Raw genomic sequence first — 19,252 nt, forward strand, 5'->3', positions numbered from 1 at the left:
GACGTTATCTGCTCTCAGAAGCAAAACGAAATAGGAGAACTTCCGGTCTCTATCGACTCTCCAAAAATGGCGGATGTTTGTGGTCAAGTGTTATTGGGATCAGGGCTTACTGTGCTCTCCCATCCTTTGATGTACATTAAAGTCCTGATCCAGGTAAGACGGGAGAGTTACGTTTCCTTCCCGGGCCTGATTCAGACACTCTGTACTTATCGTTGTAAATACTGTAACTCTCGCTAGTATCTTACTAGAAGAGGAAATTGTCATTCATTTTCACAGTGTATTGCCTCGTTTACCAGTAGATTAGTAGGTTTGTAGCACACACAGAGACATTAATAAGTCTTGATAACTATTTATTTGAGAATATAGCAGGAACTGTCCCAGTAATAGGATCAGCCACATGGTTGTCCCGTCTGTTGTCCCTGTGACCTTCTGCTTCCTCGTTGCTGTGCAATAGGCGGAATCCGTGTGTTAATCGAAAGTTAATAATTAACTGCAATGTTACCCTGCTTCATTTATATTCTGTGCGCAGACTGAATAAAAACAATCTGTACACAGTTCATACATGGCTTATTTTCCAAGAAAGCCAGCGGCGTTAAGTTGTTGAACTGCTAGAGATCACCGCCAGTTAGCTGCCAGCTGATTAGCTCCAACGTAGTGTTTTACACTGATGTCTTCAACACACCGTGTATATTCACAAGTTTGTCATCGGGAGAAATGTATGCTGTTTGCTTCTCAGTTACGAATACTGCTAGCTCGATGCCTCCTGAAAAACATGAAAATAACGAGCACCAGCAGAGCTCCGGGGACGTTTGCTTAAAACCAGAAATAGCTGCATGTTGATCTTAATGACAGAATGAGTCATACGGAGCGACAGTTTTACTAGATGCTAACAGTTGTCTGCCTTGTGTATACCGTGTCCATATTTGTGGCAGTCGGCTAATCATCAACTGTGTGCTAAATATATGAATGCAGCACAGCGCACACACTGGTGCCCTGTCAAACTTATGTGATCTCAGGAAACATAGTTTTGTAAAAGAAAAATAACCAAATAAGTGAATCAAAAGTCAACATCATCAGTAAAAAAATAAAGATTTGTCTGTCTGTCTTCTTGCTATAAAGCATGTGATGTGTTCTGTCTGTCTCCATGGTCTGTCTCTCCACAGCACCATTCAGTACTGGACACAGTCCTTCCTGGCTCTGTGCAAATAATCCAAGTCTGTATGTATTGGTAAAAGGCACCAGAGCAGATATCAAGCTCAGGGCTGTGCGCTATGACCATAATCTCATATCACGGTCTAAGATATTTACCGTTCTGACAACGATATAAATCACAAAAATTTAACATTTTTCTGTAAATTCTGTGAACCTCGGGCAACTCGACTTGCTTTTAGTGTTTCCAGGTGTTTTTGGTGTTTTGCTGTATTTCTCTAGGATACATAAAGTCAATGCTTGCCCCCTCCTATGGTACCCTCTCATTGTTTTTGGTGTTGTGTGTGTTATCAGGTAGGACATGAGCCACTCCGTCCCACCCTGGGTAGGAATTTATTTGGAAGACAAGTCTACCAGCTACCTGGACTGTTTGCTTATGGCAAGTTTGATTCTTGATATTTTTATAAATGGAGTTGGTAATAGTATTACTGTGCTTTGAACGATTGTATGTGGATATTTACCTTTGTAGTTTTACCACTATTTACACTGTGTCCTGCTCTGGACTAAATGTTTCAGCAAAACACATCATTAAGATTGATGGAAGAGCTGGTCTTTTCAAAGGACTTGGTCCGAGGCTTTGTGCAGGCACCATTGGCACACTCGTACACAGCAAAGTTGCACAGGTAAGCTGAATAGATGGGTTTGCCACAGAAAGATGTGATCAAACAGCCAGTTTCTGTCCAGTCTTTTCTTTGAATGTTTTTAGGTGGTCATTTATTTCAATCATTTGTGATGCATACTAATGGCCTTCATAAGTGAGCTATGTGCTGGGACTCAGTTTCTTGCCATCTGTGTTGTAAGTGTAACTGAAACTGTTCATTCTGGCAGCTTGATAACCTCTATCCTCTTCCAGAAATGTCAAGAACAAGGCACCCCACAGGTAAGTTTTTGTTTCTGATCTTGTTTGTAGTCACAGTATGATAAGTTCACTGACTCCCCGTAAAATGCAGCAGTTTGGCCCCTTCATCCTTTTCCTGTGCAGCAGCACTTCCTGCATTTCTATGTTAAAATCTGTTGTTCTTTCACTTCTGAGAACTTTAACAGACAATGTGCACTGTATTGCCTGCATCACTTATAGCAGAGCATCTAATACTGTTTTCAGGTTATTTTTGAAAATAAATGTGGTAGAAAAATTTGTAAAATATAGTAAATTTAATAATCGATTGATTATTCCATTGATTAATCGAGTAATCAGATAAGAAATCCTTTTGCCGTATTAATGAGCAATCTGTCAAAAAGACACCACTAAACAAAAACTAAACCCTTTGATTGTATTTACATGTCATATGGTTTTGTTGTTGTTGTTTTTTTAAATAATGCGTTTTCACAAATGCAAAAATATATAAATAATCGATATAAATAATAATAAAGTACAGTGAAAGTCAAATAAAATAAGATATATACGCAATCTAAACTAACGCGTAAAATATTTACCATAACTGTCATTCTGAAGGCTAACTGACATTAATAAGAAGTTTTTATATTGCTGAAAACAGGCCTTATGATGCTGCAGACATTAATTAATATTAATAATAACTAAGTGTCCAACCTAACAACCAGCAGGTCGGTGGTTCAGAGTTTACTGGCCGATACACATTTTTATTGGCTTGTGAAAAAAGCTTTTATTTTTATTTTTTAAATATGAATGTAATTTAATGAATGCACTATTCAACCGGGCTCGCAAAATCGCCCGTCCGGCTGTCATATAGCATGACGGGCGGGGCTGAGATAGATTTTGGTCCCCCACCGGAGATATCGCTAGCCCCGGGACGTTAATATACCGTGCTACACCCCATGGTTCACCTCTGTTTACTGAAAGTATCGTTTCCATGTAAAAATAGGACAGCTGCCATCAGCCTTCAGCAACATGTATCATTTAACCAGTTTGTTTAAACTTTTATATTTTAAAGGTTTGCTGTCTGTACGAAGGGCAGGTAAAGAGCAGACTGGAAGCTGGAAGCATTACATTTAACTGGTCGTTTCTGCCAGGCTTCCGCATCTTTTTCAGTCTTAATTCCATATTAGTAGTCACTTGATCAAAAGTGTGTCATATACATACAAATATTTGTGACTATTAAGTATGGTTAACATAAGTTGAACGTGACATGGAACAAATGTGAATGCAGAAAGTCACATTCACATGGGGATGAAGTTAACATGACAGTTATGCAATAAAAGATCAAAAGCCTCGATGTTGTATGTACAACCTGAATGCCATCGTAGACCAGGTGCCTGCAGTTCTATGAGAAGTGATTGACTCAGTGCCAGCTCATGGCAGTGTTTGACTGTCCAAGGATGCAACATAACCACCCTGAAATAGCACCTAACCACTGATAGCCAGAACGCCCAGAGTTGGCATATCACTGCTCACTTTTAGATCTTGATGCTGTTGGGACTTTCTCTCTGAAATGTCCCTCAGTCTTCCTCCAATATTCTGCTTTTGCCTCTGATATCTTTCTTGATATCTTTCTTTAGGTTGGATTTGGCACAGGGGTGGCTGTAGCTCAGGTAGCTCAGGTGGTAGAGCAGGTCACCTACTAATTTGAAGGTTGGTGGTTCGATCCCTGTGTGCTCCAGTCTGCATGCCAAATGTCAGTGGGCAAGATACTAACCTCAAGTTGCTCTCTGATGCATCCAAAGGAGTTTGAATGTTAGAAAGCACTTATGTAGGAAGAGAATACATAATGTATAATTATCTATCTGTCTATATTTAATGTAATTCCTTCTCTTCTAAACATAAGGGCAGTGTTACGGTCTCTCATAAACGGACATCCCTGGTCATCCATAGTCTCTTCTGATAACATCTGCCTCCTTTGTCCATCGTTGTTCTGTGCAGTTGTGGATGTAAAACAGGGCAGTGGGTGTGTAGGCTTCTATGTCCTACAAGGCAGCATGGGAGACGAGACTACAGCCGACCCCCTCCACTAAGTGATGGGATTGATCAGTGGGGGCCAGAAGGAAACAAATTAATCCAGTTGGTATTTTGAAGAAGCAGAAATGCACTATGGATATGCACATCCCATATACTAGGAGTCTATGGGATGTGCATATCTAGTTCATTTATGTCCCCAATGATGCACAGCTGGGGTTAGGTTGGAATACAGCAGCTGAACTATGTAGATAAGTCCTCACATGTCCTTTCCAAGAACCTCTGAACAGGCACATAGGCATGCATATACAGTACCAGTGAAAGGTTTGGACACACCTCCTCATTGAATGGTTTCTCTTTATTTTCACTACTCTCTACGTTGTAGATACATACTGAAGACATCAAATCTATGAAGCAAGATATATGGAATTATATAGCAAGAAAAATCCATAAATCACTAAATGTTTCTTGTTTTTTTTATGCTTTCCCAATCAAAAGTCTGACCACTTGATGGCGCCTACAATATTTTTCATGGTTGGGTCTTAAAAAGGTTTCAAGTAGAGCTTCAACATGCAACAAGAGGAAATGGGAGTAAGACAAAACAACATTTTGAGCATGCAATTTATTGACAACAGCACTGAAACTGAAACAAGCTGTTTTACAGCTGATCAAAGGTTTAGGTCCACATGCCTTTAAAAGGCCAAATCTAAGCAAAAATAAGATAAGATAAGATAAGATAACCTTTATTAGTCCCACATGTGGGAAATTTGTTTTGTCACAGCAGGAAGTGGACAGTGCAAAAGTTATGAGGCAAAAATTAGAATACATGGATCATATGGATCGCTGTCAGGCAGTCACACTGTTATAATGTTATGATGGCAAAAATGTTTTCCTCTTTTGAACGAGATCAGGTTGCTGAACTGCATAAGCAGGGTGTCTCACAGCACGCCATCGCTGCTGAGGTCAAGTCAAGGTTGAATTCAGAGTATTGATGTGTAAATAATTACATTTGAAAAAGGGGGTAGGAACAGGAAAAGTATAAACTTCATCCTACTCCTTTTCAAACACACACGTTCTGCAGACAGAAATATATATGAAAACTTGATGTTTTTAAGTTCTTTTCTTTTCTCTTTGTTATTTCAGTTAAATTTGCATGTTCAAAATAAAATTCTGTCAGAAAAACAAGCAAAACAAATTTACAATAAAACGTTTGAGGCAGAGCAGAGTCGCTACGTTGATGTGTGCTGCCTTCAACAAATGCTGCAATGAACTGAATAACTCAAGTAACTCGATTATTTCAAACATATCCTTGTTGAAAATTCTTTGTCTTGATACTTTGTTTGTGACCCGCTCGTATTCATCACCATGTAAACGTGAGCAGTCCACCCACATCTCTGACGACAAATAGACCTGCCATAGAATCGTATTCAGGAATATAAAGCACAACAACATTAAGCCCATGCAGACCCCAGCTTTTAAACAGACTGATAACACCAGCAGAAGTGACAGTGAAGCTGTCACAGTTTAACATACGTCTGCCCATACACACTGCGACGAGTCGTTACTCGCTAAAGAAAGAACGTAACTGCCAGCCGGTGACGCCTACGAGAAGCAGAGGTGAATCTAAAGGGGGGTGTGGGGTGCACTGTATTTATTTGTAAGGCTTGTGTAACATTTTTCAGATACAAAGTGAAATAACATTATATGATATTAATAAAATTGTGTTAATATTCAAAAATATAAACATTGGTATTTTCAGCATACCAATATAAAAATGTACCTGTTAGGCTGGAACCTTAATTATTATTATTAATAAGAATAAAACTGCACTTTAGGAACCACAGACTGTTGCATCAAAGCCAAGGCAAGCTTCAGAATAGGCTTGCTTTTCATTATTGCAGCCACCCTGCACTCCTTTAAAGGCTCGCAGGTGCATAACTGACTGATTTGCACTTAAACAGGCAAAGACACGAAGCACATACGCATGAACAAACACCAAACCTCGATCAGGAGATGCAATGCTGTTACAACTCTTTTGCATGCTACGAGTTTAAGAGACCCCCGCCCTAGTAACACAGTAAAGGGTCTATTAAAGGGAGTAAAGGGAATATTATTTATTACCTCTGTTTAACTTACATGCACACCTTATTTTACGATTACTGTACTTGAGATTTTTTTTCAATTTTTGCACTTAGGAAAGTGTTTTCTTCAAAAACGTTAATTTTATTATGACATAAATTCAATGACTGGGTTCAGGGCTTGTTTTGTTTGTTTTGGCAGATTTTGTAATGGAAACCGATGCACGGTTCATTTTTCAAAGACCTGTGTTTTGTTTTTTCATCTTTGGAGTAATCGGTTAAACACATTATTACTAAAATAATCTCCAGATGCAGCGCTACTTTTAACATGCTGGCCTTGGCCCACACTGACCCCACTTAACAAATGAATTGTGTGTTGCTCCTCATCGCTCTCCTCAGGCCATCTGTACACGATTTCTTAATAAGGGTATAAAGTGTCAAAATAATTTTCAGGATGGTGACGCTGAGGTTTCTCTGATTTCCAGATACTGGGAGGGCAGCAGAAGGATAAAGAGAGCTCTCTACAGCAGGTTGTTAACGAGGTAAGACCTATGCAATCCCAAAGCTAAATCACAACACTACACAGCCTGACTTCAGTCAAGTCTGGTCTAAGCACTTTACCTAATAAGGGCAAACAAAATACTGTTATTAAGGAAAAAGAGATAAAGTAAGTATTTTAGTAATACTTTAAGAAACTGAGCACACAGTTAGTCAACACAGTATAATGTAAGACTGGTTATATTTAATTAATAAGCGTAAAGAATACTTCATTTGGCTAAAAGCAGAAGAACTGGGAGCAGCAGAAGCCCAAGGTGTAATTATCAATAGTGAAAAACAGCTGCAGTTACAGTGTGCACATAAAGGCTTGCACATACAGTTTGTCTTAGTCAAGTGTGTTAATGAATGTCTGATACAGACTGATCGTTGTGGCCCTGCCTGTGCTTTGTCAGCCTAACCACAGTGGAAAATGTCTGTAGTGATGGATGTGGGAACAAAGCTCCGGTTTCAAAGATGTTGACAAAATCTCATCAACCTCGTGTGTTGCCTCAGCAACAACTGGAACTGTGGCATCTCCATCCTTCAGTGGAGGCTTGTTTTGAAAAATGCAGCATTTTATTTACAGCTCAAATACAACTCAGGCAATAACAATGTTAATTATACACAGAATGGACACAACTTCAACGTAAAACACTTGAAGTTGCACACACTAAATGCTGCTAGTCTGATGTTAACCAGCGTTAGCTTGCTAACGCTTTCATACTCGCCACTGAGCAGAATGAAGTTCTGAAGATTACCCAATGCATCACAATCAATTCCAACAAATATGCTTCGGTGACACAACATTGTACAAATGTGAAAACACGTGTTGCAAGTCGCGTGATCAAGGTCAAGTATTAGCCTGAGCTCACTGCTGATTGGTTGTTACCATATTTGTTTCAAACCAAATGATGTGTCGATTATTTACATCAGGAAATATCTTTAAAAAATGATTTCTGCTTTCCTTTTCTAGCTGCGGCCACAACAACAAAGGATCACTACAAGTGTACTTTGAAGCTAAATCGTATTGTATTTGAAAACAAAGGCTTTAGACTAAACTGAAAATATAGGTTTCACATAATACAGTTAAGTTGCAATTGAGTACAGATGATATTACATGGAAACTGTTAGTCATGATAATAACAAGCTGCACTTACAGTACTATTGTTATAGTGCTGTTGATGCATTAATAGTACAATTCATCAATACTTGAACTTTAGTGACTTGTTGTGTGTTTTCAACAGACAACCAGGGAGATGGTTGCCCGCTCCTGTGCCACCATCGTCACACATCCCTTCCATGGTACAGCGTGGTTCAGCACAGTATAATGCCTGCATACCTTTAGGAAGTCTGAAATGTTTCTCTTGACTTGTTTTTCAGTGATCACTTTGCGATGTATGGTGCAGTTCATTGGAAGAGAAACCAAATATAGGTAATTTCAGTATTTTAGTTGTGACACTAAATGAGAAGAGCCATGAGATTTATTAAGCGTTTACAAAATTGTGTTCTCAGTGGGGTGTTTGATTCCATCATCACAGTCTACAGAGAAGAAGGCATTCTGGGCTTCTTTGCGTAAGTGTGACACTATTAGTCTTTAGGACAACAGACACTTGTGTTGGACATTAAGTGGATGACTTGGGCAATAAGAGAAAAAGATTGTTGCAGAAGTAGAAACTAAAGAAGCTTCCTTCAGTGTGTCGTCAAAGAGGGAGTTGCCGAAACTGTTTTATTAGTAATTTAGTAATATTATTATCTCCTTTTTTTTTTATAACAATGACAGAAAAATCTAAATCTTGTCTTGCTGGCAATAAGTTGTTATTTTTGGTAGTAAAATGTTTGTGACAGGATTGTATCTCCATATACACCTCTGTCTCTCTCAGCCATGATTCGGGATGCCAGGGGAAGTGCTATGTGAATAACATTATGCTGTACATTGTTCTTTGTCCTGTAGATGATGATTTTCATTTCTTTTACACATTTCAGTAGTGTATGTATGACAAACTGAAAAGTTATATATATTCTAGTTTTTCAGGTTTTAGTCACAGTTCTTTTCGGACGTCTGTACACACAGAATTCCCCAATAACACAAATTGACTTTCACATTTGTTGCTTTTTAAAGCTCTAGTCTGGAGTATTTTAGGTTGTCTGAAAATGCAGTGAAAAGAGCTTTTTCCACATTAAGGCACCTGGCACATGCATGGATTGCTTAGATGACAGTTAATACTGATTTTCCCTCCTCTTAGTAAATCCAGTAATAACTCGCCCACAGTACTGTCAACGTTCTGTAGTGTAGATGTCGACAGTCTTTAGGGACTTGTAGACGTGTGAACCTGGTTGAGTTGAAGGAGCAAACCACGCCAAGCTTACTTTCAATAACTAGAACCAAACAGGTTCAGTTTTCATGTCCTGAATAAAATAAAATTAGACAAAAATAGACGACATTGCTGTAGAAGGTGAGATTTCCAGTAGGTATGCACTCTTATGCCGGGCAGGTGCAGACTGAAAATGACATATTTCAGATGTGAATCCCTATTTTTGAATTCTTATTATTGTTTGGTAGTTGGAATGTGTTGAGTAGATCTGACGTTACACAATAATATTATTAATAATAACCGTGTGAAGGTTTGAGTGGAAAACTGATTTAGAAATTTGCTGTCAGAGAGACGAGTCAGTGTTTGGGGAAGCTGGTTTGGCCACATGTTGAGTTATTCCTTTCAGATACATCCTGTCCGGTCTGTCACAGACATGCTGAGAGCTTGTGTCGTCCTTGACAGCTTTGTTAATCAGTATCCTGTAGCTTCAGCTGTTGCCTCTGTGTCTGTCGCTGCCTGCCTGGACAACCTCGAAACTGTTTACAGCCATATTTTTTGCATGGTTTTGATGGTCAGTGTAATGGCTGTATTTATTTCTTAAAAGTTCTCTCTTTCTCTTATGTTGAAAATACTGCGACAGCATTGCTGTTAGCAACACACCCAGGGTGTGGTTCCGCCGTCCGCGTGTTTATTTTCCACATAAACCTTTTCACAATAAAAATAAATGTGAAATAATGAAAATATACATCATCCTCCAACATCAAGTTTTAGAATATGCATCAAACAAATTCCTGTTTTTTCTTTGAGGTAATTATAAATGGTGCTATAGTCCCCGTGTGGATGCAGGCACAGAGAACAACCATGGCCAGTAAAACTGAGGCAGAAGCAGGCGGCTCAAACAGACCAGTCAAAACAAACTGAGGACCTTATTCCTAGACGAGGGGCTCCCTCTGTAGCATGGACAGGGTCTGGCTATGAAATAATTTGCATAGTACGGTTTTCTGGTCCGTCTGACATGGACCAGAAAACTCTTCTACCACCTACGCAAGAATCACGTGAAGGAGTACGGAGCGAGTTCATGGATGAAAAACAACAAAGATCCATCAGGTGCTCCATCAGACCTTTGCTTGCCTTCTAGCTGGTGTTCGGCACTGCAGTGAATCTTGCACCAAGTCTCAGGAGAACTTGGTTCACGGGCAATTCTCTCTTTCTTCTTTCTTCATTGATCATAATAAAAAAACAAAACCGTTTGCATATTAACGTCTTGAGATGAAAGATCGCCGTTATGATCAGACAATTGGCATTCAGACTTTAACCATACATTTATATAGTGGTTTATTCTATAGCCTGTTTTTGTTATATATTTTTTTAATCTGAAAAAATATTGTTCTCATAAATATACATAAATTACTTGTATGTAAGTGCATCTTCCAACAATTGTTGCATTGATGCACCTTGAGCCTCATTTCCTGAAGTCGGGGCTCCCAACATATGCACTGAAATGCTCATTCATTCTTGATATTGTTGCAGTTACTTATTAGCAGATCATCAGTTGTCACAGTGCTAGAACTTGAAATCCAATTGAATCAAAACAGATCCCCTGGAAAATACTGGATCCCATATTTGATACAATATGAAATATTTCCTGTTATTCAGATTTGATCCTTGCTGGCTGCTTAAATCCTTCCTAAAGTGTTCTGGACATTAACTACTTCATCTGTTCAGTAAGTGGGAGAGTTGTGTGACATCCTGTTTGCAGCGGTGCTGTGTGAGGTTGTGTAGCAGCTGAAGGAGTCAAAGGCAGCACTGGATAAAGTTTCACAGGACTATTCAGCTCAGTATTGATTTGTATTACATGAATCTATCGACTATTCTATCGATTAATTGGCTAAGAAATATTTTTGTCTTATCAGCGAGCGATAGTAAATGATCAAGCACAGGTTTCACAGTGAATTTCTCGTTGGTTTTCATTTTAGAAACTGCAGTGTTTTTGTTTCATCTGTAATTGGTTTCAGTGGCTCCTTTTAAAGGCTGATGTGGTGAAGCAAACATTAGCATTCTGAAGTTTGCCTTGTGCTTTGACGTAAAGTTATTGTGCTGCTGAAAACAAGATTTTATGATTAATTAATATTAACGATAATTGGGTGTACGACCTAACAACCTTCAGGTCAGTGGCTCTGAGTTTACTGGCCCATGTACATGTTTACTGGCTTGTGAAAGACGCTTTAATTTTACATAATGCCACCTGTACTCGCTTTCATTTAAAATAGGAAGGTTGGTGTCAACATTCAGAAAGTTGTACAACTGAAACTAAGCTAACAGTTCATCTGCGTGTTTTTGTGCAACTTCTGGAGGCTACAGTCGATTTTTCGCTGTGTGAAACAAACGGCGCTGAATGAAGCAGCTACACATATTCTTTGTTTTTATCACGTCAGAGTTTGCTGATCAGGACTCTGATTACACAAACAACGCTGCTTTTTTGAATATGTGAAACCCGTTCTCTTCAGCTGAGCTCTTTGCTCCTCGCAGTGTGTAAAACAGACTCCAGCTCTTTGTTAGACTGTGCCAGCGTCGTCATCATCACTGCTGCTGTTGTGGTATCAGTGTGTCACACACTGCTAATCAATACGTTTGTATTGAGTCTGTTTTTAGTTGTAAATGTGGCTGAAATGCTCGTGTTCGAGTTTCCATGGTAACAGTGGCGCTGCAGAGGGGTCCCTTAACGACGCATCGAAGCAAAGAACTTTTTGTAGTCGAATTATTCGAAATACTCAGTGAATTGTTGCAGCACCATATCTGAGTATCTCTTGTTTTTCTTCAGGCCAAAGAGTGAGTTAAGCTAACATCATTGCAGCCAGTGTTAGGCTTCAGTCTCCAAACAACCCAGTGTTTGATCATAGTATCTCTACTTTTTCTCTTTTATCTAAGGCGTGTGTATCTTTATTTGTTTGTGTTTCCTTTTTCCTAGTGGTTTGATTCCTCGCCTGCTGGGTGATGTCCTTTCTCTGTGGATTTGTAACCTGCTGGCTCACCTCATCAATACATATGCCATTGATGACTCGGTATACTATGTCCTCCAGTTAGGGGCTTCTGTAATCTAAATACCTTTTTCCTAAATACCTGAAATTCAAGTTTGTGCATGCAAAAACGCAACAGCCGTCTTTTGTTTGTTAGATTTTTTTCATTGTATGTTTAGGTAACTACTTTTTTGTATCGCACTGACATAGATCTTGAGGGTTTTTGTCAAGCAGTCTTAAATTGAGGCTCTAACACAGACTAATAGTGACTCTTCTTCTGAACAGATGAGTCACACAGGAGAAATCAAGAACTGCTCTCAGGCGATGACAGGGGTGAGTGTAACAGACAGTGTCAGTGCAGCTGTTTGTGGCTCAGTCTCATGCTGTTCATGCTCTTTCTTGCAGTTCTTTGCCAGCATGCTCACCTATCCTTTTGTTTTGGTGTCAAACATAATGGCTGTCAATAACTGTGGGTAAGTTAGCTCGTCATGTTCTGCTGTCAAACTTGCTAAATTCAAGCAGACTCATATTATAACTTTCTCATTAGGCTTGCTGGAGGCAGAGATCCCTATGCGTCAGTATATCCCACCTGGGTGGACTGCTGGATGCATCTTAGCAGAGAGGCAAGTATATAACTAATCCAGCTCCTTTCAAACATTTGCTCAATAGTAACGATTCACAAAGATGGGTTGAACCAAACAGGCTGGCAACCTTCTCAGCTGCTGTGCATACACCACTGTACTTTCTGTGTCAACGAGGCACCGAAAGTTTGGTTCATCCTGATGGGCTTTGAGGTAAAGGTCATTTTGCAGTGTTACAATTTCCACCCGTCCAGCATCCAAGCTGAGCATCGCACTGAGCAATGCACGTTGTTTCCACGTTCATGAAAGGTTTGGAAATGAACATCACACTTGGCTTAAACTGATCAAGGTCCCAAAACCTGTTCTCAAAGTCTTGTCCAAGCCTGTTTATGACTTAAGAGTACTTTTCTGCAACTTTGTCAAAAGTCTCAGATGCAGAAACATTATCTTTTCAGCACAGAGAGGAAGTGGAGCACCTTTTTTCTCTGTAAATGCACAGAGAAAAATGTCCCTCTGGGCTTTAAATGCATTTAAAGCACTTATGTCAGCAACAGTCTTACCTTTGCCTTGCAGCTTTCAGTTTCCCAGTAATGTCCTTTAAAATGAAAGGTCAAGTGTCCACTCGGTGTACCCCAGCATAAAGTTTAGGAACTCCGTGTCACCTTTTCAGTGAGGGATGAATCCTGTATGTTGGCTGATCATAGCAGGGGCCCTGTCGGTGGTCACTGATACCAGCTTTTCCACCGGTACCTTTTTCTTCACAGCGTTATAGATGTCAACTCCTCATAGACCTCATAGTTGTCTTTGGTGACAGTAGTGTCAGAAGTTCTTCTTTTGTGGAGAAATCGTCAAATACCATCCAGATGAAGACCATCAGCTGTGCTGCTGCTGTCCACAGACTGTTACACTGGATGCTAAACCACCTGCACTTTGCCTGATCCCAGTCCAGCTGATCAGCCAAGTTCCCGGACATAGCCGACACTCTTCTAACTATTGTAGTTGCCCCCAGTTGGACATTGGAGAGAATGGAGATTACATCAGTTCCATATTTCTCCTCTTTAAGCACAGTCTTTGCAATTATCATGATTGCTTCTTTGAAAACCTTCTCGTCTAAAAATGCCTTCTTTTTCTTAATTAAGAAATGTGTAGCTCTAAATGAGGCTTTTTGGGAGTTTTTCACAGTTCTCATGAAAAAAGACTGCTGTTTGCTCAAACCTGCCTTTAACTCGCGGGCTGTTTCTGCCCATCGGGTAGTTAGCATGGCAGCTTGTGTGACACGTTCAGAAACGTCTCTCCACATTGTGCCGCTTTGCCGTTGCCACATGAATCGTTCACAGTAGTGAAAACTCTTCCTGTAATTCACTGTGAAATTGATGTTTTCTTTTTCTTTCTTCCTTCTTCTTTACACTTTTTTTTACTTATGTGTTTATACACCACCTGCATTTAATTATTACTAATTTCTGTCTCTTCCGAAACGTGTCTTTTGTCCTGTCTTCTTCCCCTCACCCCCAACCAACAGATGGCTGCCACTCCCTGAGCCTGGTTCTGCCAGAGCATATTTATATATGTATAAATATCTGAGTTCAGTTGAATTCAATAGCACACTTTTTATTATCCTCTTGATGTTATGAAGTGTGCCTATTCAACAATGCACTTACTGGAATGGACCATGGTGCAGTATACACTAGAGATGGACCGATCCGATATTACGTATCGGTATCGGTCCGATACTGACCTAAATTACTGGATCGGATATCGGAGAAAAATAAAAAATGTAATCCGATCCATTAAATATCACGAAAGCACCTCACAAAACTTGCAACACGCTGTAACTCACCTCAGAACGTTAGCACGTCGGAGCAGTATGCATCACGTGATAGAGCGGCTGTGGCATGCGGGACCTGTCGGTGGTCTGGATAGCATGTGGAGCTTCGCTAGCAACCCGGCATTTCATCTCCGACAAAGTTATCCCCGAGAGAAGTAAAGCAAGTGTGTAAGTCCATCTCTGAATGTTTGTAAAGCATTCCTGCGTTTAGCTTAACAAGCGACTGCCTCTTCTTGCTGCTACTTCAATCATGAAACTGATCTGTGATCAGCTGATCGGCTTTTCTGTCGCGAGTCCGTCTCTCTTGTTTGTTTTTGGCCCACTTTGCACCAGAAAGAGGAAACCAGCAGCTGAACAACAGCAGCACGTTTAAGCTTGATCAGCTGTTGTTAGAATTTATTTAATATTACTTTCTACTCCAGGATCTTTTTCTACGTAGCTGACGCTGGTAACTGTGCAGGGGCGGATCTAGCAAAGTTTAGCCAGGGGGGCCGATAGGGCATTAACAGGGAAAAGGGGGCACAAAGACATACTTTTCTTTCTTATTCTCATTTAAAATGTCGAGCTTTTAATAAATAATTATCTGACACCCAAAGTTTTAATTTGATGTAAAATGAATAGAAGTCAATTACTGCATATAGTAACTATTAAGTCTAATATACCCTAGTAAGCTATAGTACTTTTTCCTTTGGGAAGGTACCATCTGTGCAGTCTGCAATTTTGTTGAAGAAAGATGTTGAATCTATTTAATATTTCTTGAAAAATAATTGATTTCTGTGCATTTTTTTTCACACTGCATCAAATTAAGGTTGATTACGTCGATTAAGCATCATGAGGTGGAGCGTGAGGGGTGGTTCCCTATTTTTTATTTATTTATTTTTGTTGTTGCTGGGAGTTGGAACCCTATTAGTTAGGTTGCTTAATATTTATGCTAAGTACTCTTTAAAATACCAGAATAGGGAGGATGGTGTAGGTTTAAGTTTATTAGATTGATCAGTATTGCTGAACTATGAAATTTTTTTTTTTGTATACAGGTATAACAGAATAGTTTTAGTGTAGTTGTTGTTTTAAACTTGAGTATGAACTTATACAAAATGCAGCAAGATATTTAAAAAACAGTTTTGTTTATTAAAAAACACTATATCGGATTCATATCGGTATCGGCAGATATCCAAATTTATGATATCGGTATCGGACATAAAAAAGTGGTATCGTGCCATCTCTAGTAGTTACCACTGTTGCCGCACAGCAACAAGGTCCTGAGTTCGGCTGCAGCATCTCACCGGGGCCTTTCTGTGCGGATCTGCATGGACGTCATTCAAACATTATACGGGCCACAAGAATTTGCACTTTTATTGACTAAAGCCATATTTTGATATGTTTTATGTTTTTTTTCCACAAGAGCAGTTTAAGTTTGATGAAAAATTAGATTTTTCATGGAATTTTCCCACCACTGCACGATCATGTGACCTGCTCTAAAAACAGTTTGGAAAATATGTCTTTTTTTCCCACCCAAACCTTTTGTCTACATGTATAATATATACTTTAAAATGTAGCTGTTGTTGCCCTCTTTCATCCAGTGTAATTCCTCTTGAGCTGGGATTTATGGTTCTCTCACAAATGCTATCAAAGCACAGACTCCTCCCTGTCCCTCTCCTATATGCATCCACTATTTTAAATTGGAGTCCTAACACTTTATCTCCCCACTAGGCCATTGTGGCTCAAGAGTTGGGCGTTCGCCTTGTAATCGGAAGGTTGTTGGTTCGAGCCCCGGCTTGGACAGTCTCGGTCGTTGTGTCCTTGGGCAAGACACTTCACCCGTTGCCTACTGGTGGTGGTCAGAGGGCCCGGTGGCGCCAGTGTCCGGCAGCCTCGCCTCTGTCAGTGCGCCCCAGGGTGGCTGTGGCTACAATGTAGCTGCCATCACCAGTGTGCGAATGTGTGTGTGAATGGGTGGATGACTGGATATGTAAAGCACTTTGGGGTCCTTAGGGACTAGTAAAGCCTTATACAAATACAGGCCATTTACCACTAACATGTAGTCTTTAAATAAAACCTACATAACAGTTAAGGATTAAAAATATTTTTTTCTGCTCATTTGATGCCAGTTCCCTTCTTTGTCACAGACACACAACAGATATTTTGCAAATGTTCTGTTTCTATTTGAGATTCTTGAATTTAGACATTTAAAACACATAATTTCACTCTTCAAGTAATTTCAAGAATAAAGGCTTTCAGATTTGTTTGTGGCCAAATTTTCTTTTGTCATTAGTCAACTTTTTAATGCACATTTAACTTCTACAACTACTTTCCAAGAAAGGTGAGAAAAACAGCACCTTTGTTCTGAAGTACTACCGACTGATTTGCAATCACGATGCCAGGGTAGTGAGTCAGTCACGTGACTGAAAACTATGGATTGTTTGATGACAACTGACCCAGCAGCATCACCCAGAATTTCTTCAGAAATGTTCTTTTCTAGTTCTGTCTTTCGGTCATGCATTATGTATGTTTTATTCTTGTACAGCACTTTGGTCAACGCTCCTGTTGTAATTAAATGTGCTATGTAAATAATTAAACTATGTGTAAACTGACTATTACTAACACTTCCTACCTCTTTTCATTACAGGGCAACATGAGCAGAGGCAACAGTTTATTTTTCCGAAAGCTTCCAGCAGGAAAGACATACGCAGTCGACCAGAAGAGATTTTTCTAAAGCTTCAGGAGCGCTGAAATGAACATAGTTGTGATAATAAAACAAAAATCCAATATTGCCTGATTTGGGAATTGGACAGTCAGCTTTTTGTATGCATTCGTTTGCCCTGAATTAGTTTTTTTTCCTTAACAGCTTGCCAGCTTAGGAACTGAACAGTTTTAGTTAACTGCAGAAAGATTGTTTAAATGAAATGACAAAAATATTAAAGGGCAGAGCTGTAAGACAGTGACATGTTTTTAAAATATGAACTGCCTTTCTACTTCCACATTTACAAAAACTAAAGCTGGCATAATGATTATGTGATTTTTTCCCTTCATGTTTTCTTTTTTGTTTTTTATGCATTTGGTAATGTCTAAGATTTGCCACGTTAATGATCATGTGGGATCTCTTTTCATCTGGTATTGTATTGATGTAATTATTCTGAAGGTGACCTCTGAGTGCATGTGTAAAGATAATTGGGGGTGAGGACAAGTGGTGGTGGTGTTTCTGAAGTATATACACTGAGACATGTGTAGAGCGGTCTGGGTGGACTCTGAAAAATGAAAGTACTTTAGCTCCTGATTGACCCAAATAAAAGGAAAAAATGTCTTTCCTGTAAAAGGTTTTTGGGAAGTATGTTATGTGAAGTGGTACAAGTGTACAGATGTTTCATTTTTAACATAGTGTGGCACTTATATGTGCAGAGCCATTGGCACATGCAGTTGAGAGGCAGTTGGGGGGGCACTGACTCCTCTGGTTGTTGAATGACAGTCAGTTTGTTCAGAATCTTAAATGTTCCTGCTGCTGCACTCTTCTGAACAGAGATATCTGATGATGTGCCTGTAATCTGCTGGTGCCAAGTATAAAACTGTCTGTCTGGAAGTCCCTCAGGATCTAAGACTTTTGGGACCTTCTCGACTACCTTCGTCTTGGGAACTTCTAATCGACCTCCTAGGACCTGGCGTCCATATATGTGGACGTCATATTTTGGGTTGTCTAGACCAAAATACAAAATCTTGCTCTATAAGGGCCTGACATCCACTTACGAGGACATTATACTGTAACTGTTCTATCAAATTTAAAGCAAGTCTCATTTTTCTCCGAAACAAAAATCAGGTAAAAAAAAATTTTTTTTAAAAATCACGTAATTCTTTGTTTTTACATTCATCAGGTTCCAATCAGCCCAAATAGCAAAATAGAAATTGAAAATGCATGCCATGAAAGAGTTTGGGTCTTAGTAGGTTAATATGCAGCACCAATGTTCCTCTATACAATTTCAGTGGAACCCCGACTTACGAATACCCCGTTTCACGAAAAAGTCAAGTTACAAAGGCACTGAACATTTTTGACCGTGTTGCAGCAAAATGCCCGAGTAACGAAATCCGCTGGCTCTGATTGGCTGAGCCTACAATGCCCACAATTCCTTCCGAATCATGTGACAACCCCTTGGCTTCTGTACTTGAGCTTCGCTGTTCCACTTGAACGACGTTTTGTTGTTCTAGTTAGCAATTAGCCTATAGCCTGTCGTTCAGCATCGCCTCAGTCAAAAGGCGCGATGGGTGCTTCGACTTAGGAAAACTTTCGACTTACGAAAGACCCTCGGGAACGAATTAATTTCGTAAGCCGGGGTTCCACTGTAATTTTCTCAAGGGACTGCGTGAGAAACTGTGGCCATGTCCACATGCACACAGGTATTTTGGTAAATGTAGATACAAACATTTATATCCACATGTAAACGGAGTTTTGGATTAAAAATGAGGTGCTTCAATTGATGGAGAAGGAGCTGCCAGGGTAAAGATGTTCGAAAACACTATCCTGTGTTTAGACGTGGACAGGGAAAACTAAGATTTTGCCACACAATGTCAAAAGTGTGCACATTTACTTGTTTTGGTCAATTTGCACCATGTTTGTGAGCTGCTTTTGACAGTGTTTGGGTTTGGTTTTTGCATTTCGATGTGAACTGAGGTTTTTCAAAATAAACTCTGAAGAATCCCTGTGCATGTGTGGACATAGTCATAGGACTGTTGTCGAGAGCCATACCAATAAGCTTATAAAGATTGAGGTTGACTTTATACCAGCTTGGTATAACTTTTTTTCACATACGGTCAGGTAGGTTTGGATGGCTTTTATAA

At 39.6% G+C, this 19,252-nt stretch overlaps 1 protein-coding gene across 1 annotated transcript; it reads left to right on the plus strand.

Annotated features, from left to right (window-relative positions):
- On the plus strand, nt 1–17,741 carry mtch2 (mitochondrial carrier homolog 2). Its single transcript, XM_004568702.3, has 13 exons — nt 1–153; nt 1,504–1,588; nt 1,726–1,832; nt 2,063–2,089; nt 6,642–6,698; nt 7,938–7,995; nt 8,074–8,125; nt 8,206–8,265; nt 11,974–12,067; nt 12,308–12,355; nt 12,428–12,495; nt 12,570–12,645; nt 17,055–17,741. Exons 1-13 carry the CDS (start codon nt 67–69, stop codon nt 17,139–17,141), a joined length of 906 nt encoding a protein of 301 aa, XP_004568759.1. The 5' UTR covers nt 1–66; the 3' UTR covers nt 17,142–17,741.
- The last annotated feature ends 1,511 nt before the right edge of the window (nt 17,742–19,252 follow it).

This window comes from Maylandia zebra, linkage group LG1 (assembly GCF_041146795.1).
Source record: "Maylandia zebra isolate NMK-2024a linkage group LG1, Mzebra_GT3a, whole genome shotgun sequence".
NCBI classification, from domain to species: domain Eukaryota; kingdom Metazoa; phylum Chordata; class Actinopteri; order Cichliformes; family Cichlidae; genus Maylandia; species Maylandia zebra.

Excerpts from the sequence above, each read along its gene's own strand:
- mtch2 (XM_004568702.3), top strand. The coding sequence starts at position 67 with ATGGCGGATGTTTGTGGTCAAGTGTTATTGGGATCAGGGCTTACTGTG. Across the intron at positions 1,589-1,725 it reads ACCTGGACTGTTTGCTTATG|CAAAACACATCATTAAGATT; the intron begins GCAAGTTTGATT and ends TAAATGTTTCAG. Across the intron at positions 12,646-17,054 it reads GGATGCATCTTAGCAGAGAG|GGCAACATGAGCAGAGGCAA; the intron begins GCAAGTATATAA and ends TTTTCATTACAG.